Source organism: Oryzias melastigma, linkage group LG22, assembly GCF_002922805.2.
Source record: "Oryzias melastigma strain HK-1 linkage group LG22, ASM292280v2, whole genome shotgun sequence".
NCBI lineage: Eukaryota > Metazoa > Chordata > Actinopteri > Beloniformes > Adrianichthyidae > Oryzias > Oryzias melastigma.
The window spans coordinates 540,451-557,736 of record NC_050533.1 but is presented as its reverse complement, the minus strand read 5'-3'; the positions used below and the strand labels follow the sequence as shown (position 1 = coordinate 557,736).

General features: G+C 48.3%; 1 protein-coding gene across 1 annotated transcript; it reads left to right on the top strand.

Moving 5' to 3' along the window:
• The first annotated feature begins 207 nt into the window (after positions 1-207).
• Positions 208-16,248, top strand: rps6ka5 (ribosomal protein S6 kinase, polypeptide 5). Its single transcript, XM_024272140.2, has 17 exons — positions 208-562; positions 2,339-2,410; positions 2,560-2,778; positions 2,865-2,980; positions 3,055-3,156; positions 3,799-3,882; positions 3,958-4,061; positions 4,136-4,286; positions 4,803-4,964; positions 6,970-7,095; positions 7,158-7,291; positions 7,771-7,864; positions 8,313-8,483; positions 8,690-8,881; positions 12,216-12,375; positions 13,134-13,297; positions 13,371-16,248. The coding sequence occupies exons 1-17, from the start codon at positions 493-495 to the stop codon at positions 13,650-13,652; spliced, it is 2,403 nt and encodes an 800-aa protein (XP_024127908.1). The 5' UTR covers positions 208-492; the 3' UTR covers positions 13,653-16,248.
• Positions 16,249-17,286: the final 1,038 nt, after the last annotated feature.

Sequence of the window (17,286 nt, the reverse complement as noted above, 5' to 3'; positions counted from 1 at the left end):
TATCACGTTCAAGTTTTCGCAATCTGTAGATGTTTGTTGATCCAACTCTACAATATTGATTAATACTTTAGGATCAATTGAATTTAAAAATAGACAGTTACTTTTTTATGTTTTTGAATGTTTCTTATCTGCTGAAATCTTTAAATAACAGAAAAAAGAATCGAGAGGCGCATTGAACGCAACACAAAGAGGGCGGGACCATTGGTTGCTACCATGTGAAGAACCAATCCGAGGTCAGAGTTGAACGTAGCAACACCAATCAGCGTCGAGGGCCGGTCTGACCGCGGAGCTAGTGGTCTGGCTGTTCGCTGGAAGCGCTGTAGCGGGACAGGGACATCCTCCAGCCCGCGCAGCCGCTGCACGCGCCGCCGGACGGCCCGGCCTTCATGGAAGTCCCGCTCGTTTCCAGCCCGCGCGGATAAACGCTGCGAAGTGGCGCCGCAGAGGAAGCGGATCCCCTCTGAGCGGCACCCGTGAGCGACGCTGCCCGCGATGCCATCCCCGATGGAGGGCTCCTCCAGAGAAGGTGACCTGTTCACCGTCAAGCACGAGCTGAGGAACGGTAGGTCGGCGCTCCGGCGGCGGGACTCGGTGCGGAGGGAGCCGCGCGCCGCTGCGCGTAGCCGCTATGCTAGGAGCGGGGAGGAGCTCGCGCTCGCTAACGGCGCCAACATGGACGTTTCCAGAAAAAGGCGCCGATGTTTCCTTTATTTGTTACAATTAGAATTAAATCCCGAAAGAACAAGTCGCTTCCGGCGGGATGTTCTCCGTAATCACATTAGCGTCATCGGAGGGTGTTTGGCGGTAAACGAGGACACTAAACCGAACCACCGGCGGAACTTTGTTCTGGTCCACAGAAACATTAGACCCGGTTCTTGTTGTTGTTTGTTTGGCAGCAGCTAGCCAGCGTTAGCATGAGTGAGAGGTTCTGCTGCAAAGATGTTCTCCGGTTCTGTCTCCGAGGAGGTGATCCCTGCAGGACTGAAGACCAGAACCTCCTCGGGTCCAGATCAGACCGACCCGAAGGGGTCAGCCGCCTGACACCCCGTCCTCCTGCAGATCTAAACGCCTCACTCGGATGTTGTCATTCCACCTTAAAAGGGGGAGTGGGGGGGGGGCTGTGACTGCCCTCAGGTGGGACGCGCGCGTCTTCAGGCTCTCGTGACCTGAAATCACTTCCGCTCCAGTTGCTTCACATCTTGAGCTTTTTGCTTAACAGGAACAAACGTCCAGGAAATGAAGCGTCAGATCCGAGTGTCGTGGTTCCTCTGCTTCACTTCCTGCAGGATCCTCCTGTCCGGACGGAGATCATCACAGTTCCTGGAGCTCTTCCAGCCAAGAACGTTCTGTGTCACATTTATCGTTTGTGTCTCAGGCCTGATGCTTTCAGGGTCACGCGGATGACCTTTGACCTGCCCGTGCTGATGCTTCACGTTCTACAGAATTCACCTTTTATGGTGAAATGAAGCTTCAAGGCTCAGAGATTTGTACCCTGAACGCCTCAGAACACCTGGAACAAAACGAGCTGCCTGTCTGCACACCTGTAAATCACTGCCGGGGCGCAGCGCCAAAGAAAACACCTGAGAGGGCGGGGCGAGGGGGTCAAACTCAATCACACAGGGGGGGCAAAATCCAAACTACACCTGAGGACGCGGGCCGAACAGGATCAACATTTAATGAAAGTTCTAAAACTGAACTTTTAAAACTCTAAGACTGTAACTTTATAACATAATTATAAACTAGATATATATCATTACCTGTGATAATGTTAGTGTGAATGATGGAAGATGAATTTGGCCGCTGAAGATGCTGAAATTGATAAATAAAAACGCTGAAGCTGATAGCTAGAAAAAATATTATTTAGCCTAAAAACTAAAACTAAAAACTAAAAAACTCATGTTAGCCAAAAAAGCTAGCATGTAGCTGAACTTTTAGCTAAACTCCAAAATAGCCTAAAAACCTTAGTAAATACCAAAATAGTCCAAAAACTATCAGAATGCCCATTTTTAAAGCTTTAAAACTGTAACTTTTAAACATAAATATGAATAAAAAAAGCAGGAATATTATTCCAGAATAAATCAACTTAAACCTTAAATAAATCTCAACATTTTACTCTCCATAAAAATATGTTTTGTCAAAATTATCTAAATTAAAAATGAGCTCAAGATAACATCGGGTCATTAATAACCATAAAATAAAATGATCTGGAGGGCCGGATAGAATTACCTGGAGGGCCGGATCCGGCCCCCGGGCCGTGACTTTGACACATGTGATGGGTAGAGATTGAGTGTCAGTGAACGCACCACCAACCTCTGATGATGCTCCCGCCTTTCTACAGCAAACCTGACGGGTCACGTGGAGCGGGTCGGCATGGAGAACTTTGAGCTGCTGAAGGTTCTGGGTACCGGAGGTGAGTCCTGGAGGAGTTTTGGATCTTCTGACGCCTCAGGGTTGGAGCTGAGCTGCAGAGAGGAGAGCGCGGCCCGCGCGGCCCGCGGGGCCCCCGGGCCCGTCCACACGCCTGTGGACTGACCCGCTTGTCTCTGCCCCTCCCCCCAGCGTACGGGAAGGTGTTCCTGGTCAGGAAGGTGAGCGGCCACGACGCCGGGAAGCTGTACGCCATGAAGGTGCTGAAGAAGGCCACCATCGTGCAGAAGGCCAAGACGGCCGAGCACACGCGCACGGAGCGCCAGGTGCTGGAGCACATCCGCCAGTCCCCCTTCCTGGTGACCCTGCACTACGCCTTCCAGACCGACACCAAGCTGCACCTCATCCTGGGTACTTTCAAAATAAAAGTCTGCCCACAGCCTGAAGTGAAATTCTTTCTGGCTCTGAATGACTCTGATGGTTCTGATCCGTTCCAGATTACGTGAACGGGGGCGAGCTCTTCACTCACTTGGTGCAGAGGGTTCGCTTCAAGGAGCAGGAGGTGGCGCTGTACAGCGGCGAGATCGTCTTGGCTCTGGAGCATCTCCACGCGGTAACGTTCCACGTCCTCCTCCTGCTGTCCGGGTTTGGTTCTGCTGGGTTTAACCTGCGGTTCTGCTGCTGCAGCTCGGCATCGTGTACCGGGACCTGAAGCTGGAGAACATTCTTCTGGACTCCAACGGCCACATCGTCCTGACAGACTTCGGTCTCAGCAAAGAGTTCGATCAGGTTCGCATTTTCTGAAGATCGTCTTTAGATTTTAGGAACCATCAGTGAGAACTCTGATCTGTTGAAGGTTCAGAGGAACGATTTGGTTCTTTTGGACCAGCCCCGTAAGCCCCTCCCACTGCAGTGTAAGAAATGATTGACAGTTCAGACGTAGAAGCTTTCCCAGCAGCTCGTTTCCATAAATATCTGTTTGTCATCAAGAGAAGCAGAAGTATTTCCCAGCATGCACCTCTGTCCTCTGCAGCATCACAGATTCTCTGATTCCCGTCGATCTCTCATTTATCTCTCATTTAGGATTCCAAACACAAACTGAAATGTTTTGATCTGATTCTCTGCTAAATAAATTGATGTAAACATGAAAAAAAGTTTATTAAAAACCAACAGAGTTTAAGTTTACTGGAATGAAATACATTTAAGGAAGAAAATGATCTCAGTGATGAAAGTTCTGGATCACATCCATCAGAACCAGAACTTTCTCTTACAAAATGTCTCAATGATCCAGTTCTAGCTGGTTCTTAAACCGCATCACGTTTGGACCAGGAGACCGAATATTGTGAAGGAGAACCGCTGGAAATGTCTCGGTTTCTGCAGCAGCGGTTGATGATGAGAACGGTTCTGATGGTTCTGATGGTTCTTCTGCAGGCTGAGCGGGCCTTCTCCGTCTGTGGAACCATCGAGTACATGGCTCCAGAAATCGTTGAAGGAGGACAGTCGGGACACGATAAGGTAAGACGCCGTTTCCTGTTCCTGAAGAGGCGGAGCCTCAGCAGTCGGTGAGCCTCAGACCTTCTGACCCCCCAGGCGGTGGACTGGTGGAGTCTGGGGGTTCTGATGTACGAGCTTCTGACGGGGGGGTCCCCCTACACGGTGGACGGAGACGAGAACTCGCACGCGGACATCGCCAGGTAAGCCCCTCCCCCGACCGACTGGCCGGTTTCTTCTGCAGACGTCTGCAGCTGTGTGTGTCTGCGCATGTCAGGAGGATCCTCAAGAGGGACCCCCCCTTCCCCAAAGACATGGATCCTTCCGCCAAAGACCTGATCCAGCGGCTCCTCACCAAAGACCCAAAGAAGAGGCTCGGTTCTGGTCCGAACGGGGCGGAAAACATCAAGCAGCATCCCTTTTACCAGGTGAGTCAGAGGAAGCTTCTGGAGGAGCGTCAGGAGAAGGAACCGGGCCGGAGGAGAATAAGGAGGAGCCATTCCGGAGGTTTGGAGGAGCAGCAGGTTCTCCTGATGAGGAGAACTTGATGCTCTTCAGGAACCGTTTTGAGAATTGGAGGAGCGTCAGGTTCTCCTAACGCTCCTCAGGGAGCATCCAGAGACCTGGAGGAGCATCATGTTCCTCCAAAACTGTCCCATTGGTCCGGAGGAACTGGTCCAGACCGGAGGAGCAACTGATGCTCCTTCTGAACTTTTCCAGAGGTTGGGAGGAGCATCAGGAGAAACCTGATGCTCGGGAGCCGGTCCAGACCGGAGGAGCATCAGGTCCTCCTGACACTCCTCAGGAACCTTCTGGAGGTCCGGAGGAGCATCAGGAGAAACCGGTCCAAAGATCTTGTGCATAAGGAGAACCTGATGCTCCTCCGGGACGGTTTTGGAGGTCTGGAGCATCCTGAGAAACCTCCCTGTTTTTCAAACCTCCAGAAGATCATCTGGGAGGAGCTGGCGGCGAAGAGAGTCCCCGCCCCGTTCAAGCCCGTCATCCGGGACGAGCTGGACGTCAGCAACTTCGCCGACGAGTTCACGGAGATGGACCCCACCTACTCCCCCGCGGCGCTGCCCCAGAACTGCGACCGCATCTTCCAGGTGGGCGGCGGTCTCGGGGAACCTCGGGTTTGATGTGACATGTTGACACGGATCAAACGGCGTTCTGTGCGTTTCCCGCTCTTTGTCCCGCTCTATATTTGACGCACTCGAGCGCGGTGGAGTGACGGCGTGAAAGGCTCTGTAAGTCAACATGAGGCTGTCTGCGTGCGGCGGCATTCACCGCCACCAAAGGCTCCTTTATGGGGGTAATTGCCGCCATGTGCGGCGCTCATTGAACTAACAGATGTGAATGACTATTTTTGATGTAGCTGGAACCACAATCCGGCCCGCCGCTCGGCGCCAGCTGATGGCTGTCTGATGTATCGCGTGAAATTTGGGCTCTGATTGCCTTCTGGATCCTCGAGCCGCGGAGATCAATAGATCCATTAACGGGCTTCTCTGGCGGAATAAAAGGTTACTCTCTGAGAGCATCTCCTCGTCTCCGTCGGCGACGCCTCCAGGCTTTGATTGCCAACTTCATCTTGGCTTTTTTTCCCTCTCAGCTGCCATTCACGCCGTCTGAAATCTTCTGGTCTTTATCATTTGCAACCCCAGCAATCTGGGAGCAAACGACAGCAATCCCGGCGTGAGGCGTGCTCGCCCCCTCCCCCGCCGCGCCGCACAAAACCAAATTAAAATTGCATTAAGAGCCAAGAAGCCGTTTGACGGCGGAGCAATCAGATATTCAAGCTGGCAATTTGGGGCATCTTCCTCATTCATCTCCATCCTTCCGTCCATCCGCCGCCGCCGCCGCCGCCGCCACGCAGCTGTGTGTGCGCCGGGGGGGCGGCTCCGGTCTCCGGGCGTCCCACAGCTGGAATCTGGCGTGGGGGGGTGAACAATGAGAACAGCTGGACAGATGCTGCTCTAACGAGGCTCCGCCCTAAACGTGACATTATGTTTTTGAACAGAAATAACATTAATCTCCGTTTTCTACCCAGAAATGTTCATTTCAGATCCTAATCGATTCGATTGATTCAAACCGTTAAAAAATAATGAATCAAAAATGACACAAAAGATAAACCGATATATTTGAATGAATGGAAACTTTATTGTTATTCTACATTAAACATCGACAATGAGGGCAGTCCTTTTGTAAATAAATAAATAAACTAATAAGATCAATGAATGAATATTTATTAATATATTTATCAGAATATAAATAAAAAAAGAACAAAGATGTCAGAAGATGATGCTTCTTCTCCATGTAAATTATAAACAAACATCACTTTACATTCATCTGGATCAGAATCTTTATTTCTTATTGTAATTTAGTTTTTATTAAATTTATTCACGTCTTTGAAAACTTAAATCTGCTGCGTCGTTTACTGTGTGGACCGATGAGCTTTTATTGTGAAATCTGGAGTAGAAAATAACTGATTCTGTGGGAAAATCGTAATTTATTACATTTAATTTGTTTAATTAAGATTTCCTTAAATCAATTAAGTAAATTTCAAACTGTTGACAAACTCATTTAGATATTAGAATAATTAGAATAAAGATTAGAAATACTTTGCTTTAAATAAATGTTTAAAACGTTTTATATTTTTGAAGTATGTTTATGAAACTAATGAATCCAGTTTTAAATGTCACGACTCCTCATTTATGGACCATAATCATCCTAAAAGCCTTTTGTTCCATTTGAATTTGGTTTTGGTTGATTATTTATTCTCGTTTTTGTCTGTAATGTTTTTTCGTTTGTGTGACGTCTGTGAAGCTGCTGTATGAACACAACTTAAAGACTTTGTTTTAGAGATTCCATGTTTGAATGTATATTGAGCGTTAAACGTGATCCTGCGGTCTGATGTGTTTGTTAAATAAACTCAGTTCTCCTTCAGTTCAACCACTTTGTTCAGTTAAATTTGAGGTCAGGTAACAGAAACTTTATTTCCGTGACGTTCTCCAGATTTCTTCTCCTAATTCAGCCGTTTGGTCTCACAGAGAAGTTCTCGATCAAACGTTTGTCCGCGGCGGTTCTGACCCGCCTCGCCGTCTCTCTGCTCAGGGTTACTCCTTCATGGCTCCCTCCATCCTCTTCAAGAGGAACGTGGTGATGGACGACCCGGTCCAGCTGTGTGGGGGCTCGGAGCGGCCCGGCTCTGCGGCGGTGGCCCGCAGCACCATGATGAAGGTGAGGCCCCTCCCCCCGCGCTCTGAAGGCGTTCAGGTGTTCACGCTCCGCCCCTCCTGCAGGACTCGCCGTTCTACCTGAACTACGACATGGACCTGAAGGACAGCGCTCTGGGGGAGGGCAGCTTCTCCATCTGCCGCCGCTGCACCCACAAGAAGACGGGGCAGAAGTACGCCGTCAAGATCGTCAGCAAGAGGTACGAGCTGCCGGTTCTGACCCGGTTCCAGCCCTCGGTAACCTGCTGGCTGCAGCCCGTCCGGTTTGTCCGCTCAGACGGAGGTAGAGATTCGTTTGAAGAAGTTCATCAACATTTCTGAAAAGATCAATCGATCGATTGGTTTGATTTGAGGGAATTTTCAGCCATAAAAGTAAAAGATTAAAAAAAAAAAACATCTATTTAAGTTATTAAACAGATCAGAAAATAAAAGAAAGTGAAGTTTTCTTCTTGACATTATTATCGCTCTTAATCATCAATAAAACATTTAATTTATCAGAAGATCATCATCCAGTCTGTTAATAATGACTGTTAACGTGAGTCTGAACAAAGTTTGGTTTAAATCAAACCGTGAAGAACCGACGACCAGAATTCAGGAGTCTGTCTGGTTCTGAAGCAGATTCTGTTTCTGTGTCTGGTTCTGAAGCAGATTCTGGTTCTGTTCTGTGTCTCCGGATCAGGATGGAGGCTCAGACTCAGCGGGAAATCGCCGCTCTGAAGCTCTGTGACGGACATCCCAACATCGTCAAGCTGCACGAAATCTACCACGACCAGGTGAGGGAGGGGTCCTGGAAGTGGGCGGGGCAGATGGGGGGCTGCAGCGCGGCGCTGAACAGAGGAGCAGAGCGACTGGAGCTGCTCATCAAGCGGCGCCCTCAGACGCCGCGCTCCCCCCCCGATAGGGAGGGGGCTCATGCGCCGGGCTGCACGCAGCTTCATTAGCGCCGGCCCTTCAGCCGCAGGAGCACCACTTTGGCGCTGATGAGCTCCGTGGGTTATTACTGCTCCTCGCAGGCGTGTGACCCAGATCAAAGCGGCGCCGCCTTTGTTCCTCTGATGCCGTCTAATGACAAACGCAGGAACATTATTCACTTCCACTTTGTTTCGACGCTTTTGTTCTCGAGGACGCCGTCAGTCCTGACATCAGACGGCCGTCTTAACGCACGGTTCAGGTCACACCTGTACAGGTGAGCGTTTCTGAGCGGCGTCTTTCTGGCTGCAGCTCCACACCTTCCTGGTCCTGGAGCTGCTGGGAGGAGGAGAGCTGCTGGAGCGGATCCGCCGGAAGCAGCACTTCAGTGAGACCGAGGCCAGCCGCATCATGCGCCGGCTGGTGTCCGCCGTCAGCCACATGCACGACGTGGGCGTGGTGCACCGGGACCTGAAGCCAGAGGTACCGCCCCCTCTTTCTTCTGAAAGCAGACTGAGAGGATGCTGGGATTTCTGGCCGTTTGTCCCTCTGACTTCACACAGGCAGAGTACAGAGTCTGACCCTGAAGCGGGTCAGAGGGACCCGGTCAGTCAGCTGGCTCTGAAGTGACTGATGATGGTGAACAGAAGGAATCATGACTGCTGTCCGTGTCTCAAATTGCCTCGTAGAACCTGCTCTTCACAGATGAGAGTGAGAACTCGGAGATAAAAATCATAGACTTTGGCTTTGCTCGTCTCAAACCACCAGACAACCAGCTGCTGAAGACCCCCTGCTTCACGCTGCAGTACGCCGCTCCCGAGATTCTCAAGTACGACGGCTACGACGAGTCCTGCGACCTGTGGAGTCTGGGGGTCATTCTGGTACGTCCCCAGCTGCAGCCAGAGCGGCGTCTGCTCTGCTGAGGCTGCAAACGCCGCTGTGGTCCACGCCGACAGCCGTGCTGTTGGTCCCACCTCAGCTGGTCTTTAACACTTCCTGTCAACACAAACATGAATAAATCCAGACTAAATGAATATTTGCTGGATGATGACTTTGAAGGAACACACGGCCCGGCTGGCAGCTACATGTGCTTCCTAAGCGGCTGCAGAACCTCCAAGTTCTCGGATCAGAAGTTAAGAAATGAAAAAAAGAAAGAAGTTTAACCCATCAGAGATGTCCCCACCACACTTAAGGAGGAACCGTGAAGGATTTGGAGTTTAAAAGATGTTTTTTGGGGCTAACAAGAGTCACTGTAAACGATGTCAGGAGCATTTTTCATTTGTCAAGCAAAATATTCTAAGATAAAAATATAAAAAGGATTTAAACTGCTATGTAGGACGACAAATACAAACTTCTATGGTAACTTGCTAATGCTGATGTTCTTTGTAAGTATTTACGAGCGACCAGGTCAAGAGCTGATGGACATTCATGTTGGAGACACGTAATAGATGCAGATAGTTTCACATATTTTCTGTGAATCTAAAGCTAGATGCTTTTACTGGTCGTCGCAGTATTTAATGGAGTCCCTTTAGCTGTCACGCAGCTAGAGCGGCGGCTGCAGCTGCGATCAGGAACCATTTGGAGCATAAACCCTAACCTTAACCGTAATCCTAACCTTAACCATTCCTCCGGGTCCGTGCTGCCAAGAAAAAACTTCAGAACTGACTGCAGTATTTACAAAATTACGTGTGAATACCGTTTTCACTTTCATTTGGGCTAATGGTAGCTAGCATGAAAGACACGTCTGATTATCCCTGTCTTTATCTTTATGACCCGTTAGTTGTGTTTCAGTTACTCCACAGCTGAGGGTTTCTCCATTTGTTTAAATGTAATGTTCAGTGTCATGTGAATCAGTCTGAGACGTGGTTCCGTTCCTAAAATGTTGCAACACAGACGAGGTGAATCTTTGACCAACTATAACTCTTTGACCCACTATAACTCTATGATCCACCTTAACTCTATGACCCACCTTAACTTTATGATCCGCCTTAACTCTATGATCCGCCTTAACTCTATGATCCACCTTAATTCCATGATCCACCTTAACTTTATGATCCGCCTTAACTCTATGATCCGCCATAACTCTATGATCCACCTTAATTCCATGATCCACCTTAACTTTATGATCCGCCATAACTCTATGATCCACCATAACTCTATGATCCATCTTAACTCTATGATCCACCTTAATTATATGATCCACCTTAACTCTATGATCCACCATAATTCTATGATGCACCTTAACTCTATGATCCACCTTAATTCCATGATCCACCTTAACTCTATGATCCAATATAACTCTATGATCCACCTTAACTCTATGATCCACCTTAACTCTATGATCCGCCTTAACTCTATGATCCGCCTTAACTCTACGATCCAATATAACTCTATGATCTGCCTTAACTCTACGATCCACCTTAACTCTATGATCCACCTTAACTCTATGATCCACCTTAACTCTATGATCCACCTTAACTCTATGATCCGCCTTAACTCTATGATCCGCCTTAACTCTACGATCCAATATAACTCTATGATCTGCCTTAACTCTACGATCCACCTTAACTCTATGATCCACCTTAACTCCATGATCCACCTTAACTTTATGATCCACCCTAATTCCATGATCCACCTTAACTCTATGATCCAATATAACTCTATGATCCACCTTAACTCTATGATCCGCCTTAACTCTATGATCCACCTTAATTCCATGATCCACCTTAACTTTACGATCCGCCTTAACTCTATGATCCACCTTAACTTTATGATCCACCTTAACTCCATGATCCACCTTAACTTTATGATCCACCCTAATTCCATGATCCACCTTAACTCTATGATCCAATATAACTCTATGATCCACCTTAACTCTATGATCCACCTTAACTCTATGATCCAATATAACTCTATGATCCACCTTAACTCTACGATCCGCCTTAACTCTATGACCGCCTTAACTCTATGATCCACCTTAACTCTATGATCCACCTTAACTCTATGATCCAATATAACTCTATGATCCGCCTTAACTCTATGATCCACCTTAACTTTATGATCCACCTTAACTCCATGATCCACCTTAACTTTATGATCCGCCTTAACTCTATGATCCGCCTTAACTCTATGATCCGCCTTAACTCTATGATCCACCTTAACTCCATAATTCACCTTAACTTAATGATCCACCTTAATTCCATGATCCACCTTAACTCCATGATCCACCTTAACTTTATGATCTGCCTTAACTCTATGATCCGCCTTAACTCTATGATCCACCTTAACTCCATGATCCACCTTAACTCTATGATCCACCTTAACTCCATGATCCACCTTAACTCTTTGATCCACCTTAACTCTATGGCCCAATGGAACTTCTTGACTTAACACTTAACTATGACTTGTAACAAAACACACTTTGGACCTGTTTGGTCCGGAAGAAACGGCAGAAAATTTTAGAAGAATTTGGACAAATGAACTTTTTGATAGTCGTTGTATGTTTGATGGTTTTGTTCAGTCAGTCTGAGATTTCTGGAGCAGAAACATTGATTTAAGTCGAGCTGGGAGAAGGAGGAGAGGCTGAAGAAGAGGAGGAGTGAGTGCTTAGCAGAGATGATGATGATGATGAAGATGAGGATGATGAAGATGATAATGATGGTGATGAAGATGAGGATGATGAAGATGATGATGATGCTGGTGATGATGGGGATGATGATGAGGATGAAGAGGATGATGGTGATGATATTGATGATGAGGATGATGGTGATGATGAAGATGATGATGAAGATGAGAATGATGATGACGGTGAAGATGATGATGAGGATGATAATGATGAGGAGGATGAAGATGATGATGATGAAGATGAGGATGATGATGTTGATGATGAAGATGATGATGAGGATGATGAAGATGATGAGGATGAAGATGATGATGAAGATGATGATGGTGATGATGAAGATGATGATGGTGATGATGAAGATGATGATGGTGATGAAGATGATGTTGATGATGATGAAAATGAGGATGATGATGAAGATGATGATGAGGAAGANNNNGAGGATGATGATGAGGATGAAGATGATGATGGTGATGGTGATGATATTGATGATGAGGATGATGATGAAGATGATGATGGTGATGATATTGATGATGAGGATGAAGATGAAGATGATGATGATGATGAAGATGCTGACGCGGCCCCTCCCCCCACAGTACACCATGCTGTCCGGTCAGGTTCCCTTCCAGTGTCCAGAGCCCAGCCTGACCCACACCAGCGCCGAGGAGCTGATGAAGAAGATCAAGAAGGGAGACTTTTCCTTTGAGGGGGAGGCGTGGAGGAGCGTGTCCCAGCACGCCAAAGACCTCATTCAAGGTGAGAACTTCACTAGAACTGATGGTTTGGGTTCAGCTTTGGACAAATGCATGATTCAGCACTTTCACAGCAGACAGGCTCCTCCCCCCGGATCTGCTCCTCTCTGCTCCTCCTGCTCCTCCTGCTCCTCTCTGCTCCTCTCTGCTCCTCTCTGCTCCTTTCTGCTCCTCCTGCTCCTCTCTGCTCCTCTCTGCTCCTTTCTGCTCCTCCCCCTGGATCTGCTCCTCCTGCTCCTGTCTGCTCCTCCTGCTCCTCTCTGCTCCTCCTGCTCCTCTCTGCTCCTTTCTGCTCCTCCCCCTGGATCTGCTCCTCCTGCTCCTCTCTGCTCCTCCTGCTCCTCTCTGCTCCTCCTGCTCCTCTCTGTGGAGCTCCTGGTCCGTTTGCCTCTGAGCCGCTCCTCCGCCGTGATGTTCTCGCCGCGTCGCTCTGATCCCACGGTGGAGGAGCGTCCTGGTGGGCTTCTGGGCGCCGGAGATGGGAACGTCAGAGCGAATGTTCTGGAGGCCCACGATCCTGAAGATGGTTATGTAACCAGGAGTCGGGATCCATCGGCACTGACCCGGAGATCAGGATCGGTTCTGTTTCGTTTGTGTCATTTTGTGGGCGGGGCTTGTAAGTTCCTCCGGACTGATCTAGTTTACGGAAAAGCGAACTCCACACTCTGATCAGACCCGTCTGGACTCAGAAGTGCTGCCCCCTGCAGGTGTGTGGTAGAAGTTCAACAGGAAGTGACGTTCTCCACTTCCTGTCCCTCTCAGAGCTGCTGACCGTGGATCCCAGCAAGCGGATCAAGATGTGCGGCCTGCGCTACAACGCGTGGCTGCAGGACGACAGCCAGCTGTCCTCCAACCCGCTCATGACGCCGGACATCCTGGGCTCCTCCACCGCCACCGTGCACACCTGCGTCAAGGCCACCTTCAACGTGAGCGCGGCAGGCGAGGGCGCCCTCCGCCGTCCACGCCGCTGACTGACCGCCCTCCTTTCTTCTCTTCCAGGCCTTCAACAAGTGCAAGCGGGAAGGTTTCCGCCTCCAGACGGTGGACAAGGCGCCGCTCGCCAAGCGAAGGAAAATGAAGAAGACGAGCACGAGCACGGAGACGCGCAGCAGCTCCAGCGAGAGCACGCACTCGTCCTCCTCCTCCTCCCAGTCGCAGGAGAAGACTTCTCCGGAGGAGGCCAACCCCCACAGCACGCCGGTCAGCACGCCCGTCACCGCCGCAACGGACTCCGAGGAAACGCCAGAACCCCCCGCCTTCCACTTCTCACAGGGACAGTGAGGCGGAGGGGCGGAGCCTCCCTCCTGGGCGGAGCCTCCTCGATCATTTCACGCCGAGCATGCGGCGGGGCGGTCCGTCCTCAGCAATAGTTCGCCTCTCCTCTGACTTTGACGCACATGTGACCCGCTGAGGGGCGGAGCTTCACCAAGCAGCCCGCCGGGTCAGCCCCCTCCCCCGTCTGGAGGGGAGGAGCCTCTGAACGGCCGCCATTTATTTTTACAAGGATTTTCCAAACCAAACTTTATTTATAAAAGATTTATTAATTTATTTCTGTTTCACAGCTTTGATGGAAACAGAGTTCTAAACATGACGGCGTCTTTTAGTTTGTTCCAAACGTGGATTAAGATTATTAATCTGAGATTTTCACTGGAAGATTCTCAGATTATCAGAGAATAATCTGATCTGAGGAAGATCTGCTGAAGGAATCTGTGGTTAGATTCCTCTGTGTAAGCCCCGCCCCCTGCTGTGCTGCCTCTTTAAAGCAGGTTTAGGTTGTGTCTGAACTACTAAAACTATCCAGCGTCCCGGATTTTGAAGGTCATTCAGACGCCATCCTCTCCACGGCGGACATGACGTCGTCGAATAAACGAATCAAAACCAACATTTAACGTTTATTTAAGACTCCACTGATCTGATGGGGAAATGGGTTTATTCAGAAATTACATTTGAATACATTTTTTTGTTCAAAATTGTTTGACCGCAATGCATTGTGGTCTATATTCGCTAATCCGGTGAGCATTGGTGCACGCTAGTTTTTGGCAAAGACTTCTGGGAGATCTGGAGTGGACTCGATTCTGGATTAAACTACAAACGGAGATCCACTGTAGAGATCAGGGATTCAGACACGACCTTAATGTGTACGAACACGTTATTCTGCAACGCTGCCCCCTGCTGGTGACCTCTGTGAAGTGGCTGCGTTAGCTTAGCTCTGCTGACGTTCAGGGGTGGGGGGGGCGGGTTTGTCCCACAGGAACGTCCAGCAGATCATCTGAAAACTTCTTTAGTTTTTTGTCTCTCCTAAATAACTTTGATCATCAAAGGAAAATAATCTGAGGATTTAATCTGGGACAAACCCGAACCTTCATCGGACCCCCCCCCACCCCCCCACCCCCCTTCATGATTGATCACTGATTAGATATCTGTCTCACATCTACATTCTAGAAACTGCAGCAGAAGAAGTTCCAGAGCAGAAAGTTCCTTCAGGTTTAGATCCTCAGGGATCCTCATAGATCCTCATAGATCCTCATAGATACTCAGAGATCCATCATCCTGATGGAGGAAAGTGTGAACTGATGAGAACCTTCACAGGAACCCAAAAGAGTGCTAGAACTGGAGGAGGACTCATCCAGGAGGTCATGAAGGGTCAGAGGTCACTGGACTCTCCAGTTTCTCCCCGTTTGGTTGATTTCTGCTCAGAGACTCGGTCTGGATCCACTACCTGCTGTAGGATCTGGAGTCCTTTTGTCCTCAGAGGAGCAGCGGCGGTCGGCCTGACGACGACAAAGCCCTCGTCTTCCTGCGCCGCCGCCGCCGCCTCCCGCCACCTCATTAAGCCTCGCTCCTTTGTTTGGTGTATTAATAGCTGAAGTGGAGGAAGAGGAAGAGTGTCCTAAATTGAGCTCTCCTCTGGGAGCCAGCCTCCATTAGCCGCTCTGGAGGGAGAGGGGGAGGCGGCTCCTCCGTCCCTGCAGGGCCCGGCTCCGAGCGTCACCGGGATTTGGACCCGCGTCCCTCCAGGATTTCATGACGAGCAGCTCGACCTCTGAAGGAGGAGAGATGGAGGGAGGAGCTCCTGCGTCCTCCCTTCTTCCCCCTGAAACCCACTTCAGATCATGTGACTTGAATCGGATCAGAACCATCAGAAACGTGGAGTCAGGTGGAGCTGTCCGCGGTGCTGCAGTTCTGAACCAGCCCACACTGTGGTGGACCCAATAACTCAGACCAGAAACTGTTAAAGCTACTGTAAATGTTGGTGGTTCTGAGGGTCCGTATTGTCCAATAAAACCCGACCGGACTGAAGGCCGAACCGACAGTGGATGGATCGTCATCATCCTCTGGAAGTGTCTCTCCTCTCCGGGGACGGACCAACCCGTCCATCAGGACTCTTAAACACACACCAGAACCGTTTGGTTCTGGTCAGGATCCGATCTGCTGGATGATCCTGAGATTTGTGCTCTGATTCCCGCTGCAGCACCAGAGTCGGCCACCAGAGGGCAGTGTTTGACCGAGTATGGAAGAGGAAGAAAATCAGAACCAACAGTCGAACTGTGAACGTTTCTAAAATAACATTTAAAGGGATAAATATGTGAGTTAGGATGAAATATAAAGTTTTATGAATAAACCTGAAGATTAAACCTTTAAGCTTTTCTTTCATGTAAATGTATTTATTTTTAATAGATTTATGTTTTTTACTGCTTTTATCTTGAAAATATTACACTCAAAGGGGGGGGGGTCTCTTACAATTACTTTTATTTATGTCTATATTTTTTTCATTTTACATTTTTGTGCATTAAGCTGTTTAGTTTGGAGGATTTTGGTCATTTTATTCCATTTGTTTCTTTTTTCTGCAGTTTTCTTAATAAATCAGCTGCTCGTGTTTCGGTTTGATTTGATATTTACAATAAAAACAAAGGCCGTTTCTCTGAGCCTCTGAGGTTTCAGCCGCTCGCACAACAACACAGCAGATGCACTTACAGAGCACTTTCCTCGGATGGTTCGGGCAGCAGCACAAACTCATTACGCTGCGGCTCTCCAGCTGCATGATATCTCCTTTCTTTGAAATCTCTTCGCACTAATATGCAATCCATTACTAAACAATGTGCTGTTCTGGGGCGAGTTTCAGACGGAGCTCGGCTCCAACATCCATCTGCGGATGAAAACTCCCACTAATACACGGAGGAGCTGAATGCTGTTGATCCGTATGTGCATGTAAACATCAGGATGAGTAAACAAACACAAACAGCATCTTCTGAGTTTAGAAATAAAGGTTGGATAAACTAAATGATACTGAAAAAGAAAAAGTTCCAGTTCCTGTTGTGACCCTGATTTCCTACAGAGAACAGCGCTCCTGAACGCCTCATCAGACAGACGGATGGACCGGGTTCTGGTTCTGTTGGGTTCTTTAAACAGTGATAATGAGATTCCTGAGACGATGTTGGACCGTTCATGAGAAAAACACCATCAGTTTACACTAAAGTGGTTACAAATAAGAGCAGTAAAAGGAACAGAATCCTGAGTGACAGGAAACAGATGATTTAGTATTTATGAAAATGTTTATTTTAAATATGAAAATCCAACAAACAAAAACTAGAAAGGTCCATTAGCTGTGATGATGCTGTGAAGGCTTCAGCTGAAGATGCTGAAGCTTTTACTGAAGATGGTGACACATTTACTGTAATTCCTGAAAGTATTTACTGAAAATACTAAAGCTGTTTGCAAAATGTAACTTTTGGTAAAAGACTGAAAATGTTAAATAACTATAAAAGAGCCTGAAACTGACCTAAAAGTCTGAACATTTTGTAGTAAAGTTCTTAATACGTTTCATTTTAGCTCAAATATTTAGTGTGTAGCTGAAATACGAGCTGAACTCCAAATGAGCCAGAAAACTTCAGTAGATCCTAAACAAGCAAACAAG